Raw genomic sequence first — 5,163 nt, 5'->3', positions numbered from 1 at the left:
ATAGACTTACTAACCGACTATTTGGTTCAAAATTTCAAAAGTTTTTTTTTTTCCTTCTTGACAAATCGGAGATGTATTTTTGCGCATTAACTTAAGACTTCTATAGACCTTGCAACAAATGGCATCTGTCACCTAATAACTATCGCATGCGATTTGCAACATATAGCTGGTCAAGCAAATCTTGTCAGTAAAAAAAGGCGCGAAATTCAAATTTTCTATGGGACGATATCGCCTTCGCGCCTACATTTTTCAAATTTGCCGCCTTTTTCTACTGACAAGATCTGCTTGACCAAGTATTTTTACATTACTACGGCATTTGATGAGATGAATTGAAGTCTTTTCTCTAACTATACAATTGAATGTTGATAAAATACGCACATAGCATTGTCTCGCTCAAAAATCGGATGTAGTGTGCCATGCGCCTTAAGAAGGTATCCTAAATCGCATGCGATTATCGTGACGTCTGGAGAGGCCATTAAGAGCCTCTACTTACCTCAACGACTAATAAAGTGTAAACCGGGCAATAGATATACTTGGTCAACCAGATCTTGTCAGTAGAAAAAGGCGGCAAATTTGAAAATTGTAGGCGCGAAGGGATATCATCTCATAGAAAATTTGAATTTCGCGCCTTTTTCTACTGACAAGATTTGCTTGACCGTCTATAATTCTTTTATTTTTCGGCCTTATGTTTTGACGTTTAAAAACTAATCTCAAATAGGTTTTTACTTTACGAAAAGCGAGGGAGGGCGCCACTGCCACTAGAAGTCTAGTTGTTGCCACCTGCATTGATAACTTTGTGAAAATATATATAACTATTTTCATGAATGTTAGCCCAATAATGAGGAGAATAATCGCTAGTTTGGGCTACAACCATTACTAATTTGTGTTCTAAAGGCTCAAGTTTATTAGAGTGGATTGGACTATTATTTCCAATCCGATGACAATGTTTTGGTGTATGTCATGTCATTCGACATACTAAAGGAATGAATCCGTGTTATAATACGGGTAAGTATTTTAATCTTACATTACATTTGATTTACATTTTACATGTTTGGCCTAGTCCAAGTTCTAATTCTTCTTTTTTTGTTTCTTTTAGGTATATTAACATAACTTCAGGTTTTTGTCGAAAACACTTCACGAGTCGGATTGTCATTATGTTTTATAGTATTCTTGATACAAAATTTCGTAAGTGTACTTGGACCGTTCGTGACTTCAATGAGTGTTTTATGTCTGTAAAGAAACTATTCCACAAATTGTCCAATGGGCCATTGTCTCAGCTGTTTCGAAAATCAAGCTAATGCTGATGTCACAGCCTCCCATAGAAATAAAGATGGTAAATACTCTTTCTCTTGCTTACTAGTTTAAATTGATATGATTATCCCTGGAAATAGAATGTAATATGAAATCAAATTGCGTAACAAATTTTATCCATGTAGAGTCAGCCAAGCTATCAATCGGCATACATTTTTGTATGTACACTTTTAATCTATTTTGCTCGTACATTACAACATTAGATCCTTTTCTAAAAACTTTTGTGTTTTACATTGCAGATATGACAGAGATTGTAGCTTCCCGCCAGGTGCCTGCTGTTACTATTACAGATTATCTACAAGAAGTGCCACTACTGCCTGACAATGACAACACTGTGAACAATTGCCGCTATGCTAGTAACATGAATAATGATAACATATTAAATACCTTTGGAGAAACATGTGCAACAGAAATGGTAAACTCACAGAAGTCATATACTGACAAGGTTCCTAAACCTTTCTACCAAAAGTTACCATCCATTCCGAGAACCATGTCCTCACTGGCGTCAAGTGAACCTCGTGTCTCAGAATGTAAGATAAATCAGTTGTTTGATCAATACAAGGACTCATTGGAAGAAGCCATCCTTGCAGAAGGCATTGAAAATCTTTGTAATGACTTACAATTGAATCCAGATGATTTTAAGGTCCTTGTACTTGCTTGGAAATTAAATGCTAGTCAAATGTGTAGGTTCACAAAAACAGAATTCATACAAGGCTTAAAGAATATGAAGACGGACTCCATTAAAGGCATACAACATAAATTGAATGAGGTAATAAGCGAGCTGAATAGAGAATCTGAGCAGTTCAAAGACTTGTATAGATTTACATTTAAATTTGGGTTGGATGTGAGCACTGGTCAAAGAATATTACCATCAGATATAGCTATTTTGCTCTGGAGGTTAGTTTTCACGAACAACGAGCCTCCCATACTTGATCGTTGGCTAAGTTATTTAGAAAAGAACGCTCACATCAGAGGAATCCCCAAGGATACATGGTACATGTTCTTGAACTTTTGTGAATTTGTGGGTGATGATCTCAGCAGCTATGATGACACAGAGGCTTGGCCAAGTCTCTTTGATGACTTTGTAGAACATGAAAATGATCAAGTTAATCAAAATGTCACAAAGAATGACATCAAAATACAGGATTGAATTCCTACATTTGCCAAAATATAGTATAAGTACTTAATAAAAGATTATTGATATTGAAGAGACTGATATATCCTGTATTGGTTAATACATAAATTTTTGTGAATGGATTATTATCATGCGGTTTGGATCTGTAGTAAATCACTGATGTATTTTCAGAATGTCTTTTGTTTTTATATTAAAAAGAGATAATTTTTTATTCGAGAGTTATAAACATATGAGGTTATTATGGCTCTATATGCATTAATTTATTATAAATTTAATTAGAACCAATTCCTGGAAATTATAAGGTATCTAGTGATCAGTCAACTGCAAAGTTTTTGTATCAAATATTATGCATCTCTTTTATTTCGGTACCTGGCTATAAAAAAAATACATTATTTGTAAATATATTGCTATATTTTTAAATAATAGTTTTGGTTGATTTCCAATTACATAGTGTAAAAGTTTTGTAAAGATACGACATTCCAGCTTGGAATTTTATTATTTGATGGAAATAGCCAAAAACTGTAAATATTCTGACCTTAGTCCCTAAGCCCCCCCCCCCACATCTAGCGTCTTTCGAGCGTCGGCGTCTGAGGGCCTACCGCGAACCACGTTCGGCGTCTTGCCTTCCTGTCACACTTGCGTACGAATTTACAAGTGCGACGAAGAGGCAACACGTCGAACGTGGTTCGCGGTAGGCCCTCTGGTCAGCGGTATGGAAAATGACGTCGCTGCGCAGTTGCGTCGAGCAGCGGCCATAAGAGTTGTAGACGCCGACGCTCGAAGACGCTAGATGTGGGGGGGGCCCTAACTCATTGTAGCTTCAGATGTAGCTCCACATTGCTTGCAGAGTCTTTATTACTTGCATTTTATTCAGTTCTGACGCCATTGAATGTTACCAGATAAATCGTTGCACAAACAAATTTCCTGGCATGAGGTAGCAAAAAGGTCCCTGTAAGTAATTATTGACTTGCTGCAGAAATTCCATCTTTAATATTTTAGTTAGTGTATGAAGTAAAAAATATTTAAATACAAATTAAGTTTTTCCTTTTTAGATTATCAGGTAGTCATACCCAATTGTTTGACGCGTTATTAAGAATATCTGAGGGCTAACGGCGATAAACGAAATTTTGTTATCTGCCCCCCTAAGTCCTAGATCAGGGCTCTCCAAACCCCGGCCCGGGAAGCGTTCCAATCCGACCAGTCAGCCAGGCTCCAGGTGTTCAGCCCCCCTCCCCCCCTCCTCTCGGCGCCGACGGTGGCCCGCGCGAAAATTCTGAGGCGCAATATGGCCCTCAGGTAAAAAAGTTTGGAGACCCTGTCCAAGATGTATGTCCCTATCGCTCGTATAAGTTGTAGATGTATGCAAGAGTGATATTGGCAGATAACGAGATTTCCGCCGCTGTGGACTCTCTGCTTTTTGCTCTGGCATAAGTCGGTATAACTGCCCAGCGAGCAATGCAATGGCAAGTCTGCCGTCTGCCGCGACACTGCTAATTTAAGTTTTTGACCGCCAAATTCGAGGCAATTTGTTGGTCCGAGGATAAAATGGGACATTTATGTTAGGGTGGTATACCACCTGTCCAATGCCAGTGTCAGTCAATGTCAATCCTAAATAGGATCGTGAGCGTAGTGAGGGATTCGAGGAGTAACGCTGAAGGTGAAAATAATATTGCTACCATGTGACACATTTTTAAAGCTTGTCACACACTTTTTAAAGCAACTATGAGGAAATTATTGTTTAAAAATATTACTTAAGATAAAAGTATAGTGTCTTAGAACTAGGGCATGCTCCCGGGAATTCCCGGTTCTCATATTCCCGGGAATTTTATGGTGTCAGAAGAACCGGTACCGGTACTTCCCGGTTCTCATCATATGACCATTTATTCCCATTTCAATAGTAGTAATGTTTTAGTACTTTAGCTCGGGACATTGTATAACATGACCGCCGTTGTCCGGTATAGAAGACAACGATAGAACGATACGCTGGCGCCGTCGTCTTGTATACAAGACACAAATTCAACCACTGAGTTAATGTGAAAATAATAACAATTGCAATTTCATTTACACTCGTGTTCATATTTAAGGTCTTTGTTTTTTCATTTATTTGCTTTTTAAGCCGCTACATAAATCCCTTATTTTATAATAAGGCATTTAAAAAAATTGCTCCAATTTTCAACATTTTTCATGTTCCTCGTCGCCGTTGTCTTGTATAAAAGACAGCTAGGGATGGGAATGTTAACTCGATATGGGAATTTTTAACGTAAATATAAAGTCAGAAATATGTTTTTATCTAAGTATTTGAACACTTGTTAATCGCCAATTTTTTTCAACGAATAGTAGGTAACTACTTACTAGAATACGTAGAACGAGAGTCAGATAGGCATAACTATATTTAAAGTTCAGGTAGCTTCTTTAGCTCTATAAAGTAGAGTCAGACAAGTAAATTTGCCATTGTAGATTGTGGACTATTTAATTGCAGAAGAGATAAATAAAAAAAATAATTGATGTTATTTTATAGCTTAGTGGGAAGGGATACACCGCAGCGACCGCTTCGCACAAGTGTGGTACAGGGACATACCTGTTTATCAGACTTTACTTTTATTGTTATAACATTGAAGTTAATGTGTAATTTTTTTGTAACAAGTCGTTGAACGTTTTTTTGATAAGAGTTTACCTATAGATTAATGTAAACCAAACTGAAATTATAATGATAGATT

At 37.1% G+C, this 5,163-nt stretch overlaps 1 protein-coding gene across 1 annotated transcript; it reads left to right on the top strand.

Annotated features, from left to right (window-relative positions):
• Positions 1–764: 764 nt before the first annotated feature.
• LOC134667266 (DCN1-like protein 3) lies at positions 765–2,682 on the top strand. Its single transcript, XM_063524603.1, has 3 exons — positions 765–1,005; positions 1,097–1,333; positions 1,551–2,682. The coding sequence occupies exons 2-3, from the start codon at positions 1,261–1,263 to the stop codon at positions 2,459–2,461; spliced, it is 984 nt and encodes a 327-aa protein (XP_063380673.1). The 5' UTR covers positions 765–1,005; positions 1,097–1,260; the 3' UTR covers positions 2,462–2,682.
• Positions 2,683–5,163: the final 2,481 nt, after the last annotated feature.

The sequence above is a fragment of the Cydia fagiglandana genome, chromosome 9, assembly GCF_963556715.1.
Source record: "Cydia fagiglandana chromosome 9, ilCydFagi1.1, whole genome shotgun sequence".
NCBI classification, from domain to species: Eukaryota; Metazoa; Arthropoda; class Insecta; order Lepidoptera; family Tortricidae; genus Cydia; species Cydia fagiglandana.
This window is presented reverse-complemented; position numbering and strand designations above follow the sequence as displayed.

Coding starts and splice junctions, on each gene's coding strand:
- LOC134667266 (XM_063524603.1), top strand. CDS start 1,261: ATGGGCCATTGTCTCAGCTGTTTCGAAAATCAAGCTAATGCTGATGTC. Junction 1,334..1,550: donor CTCCCATAGAAATAAAGATG/GTAAATACTCTT, acceptor TTTACATTGCAG/ATATGACAGAGATTGTAGCT.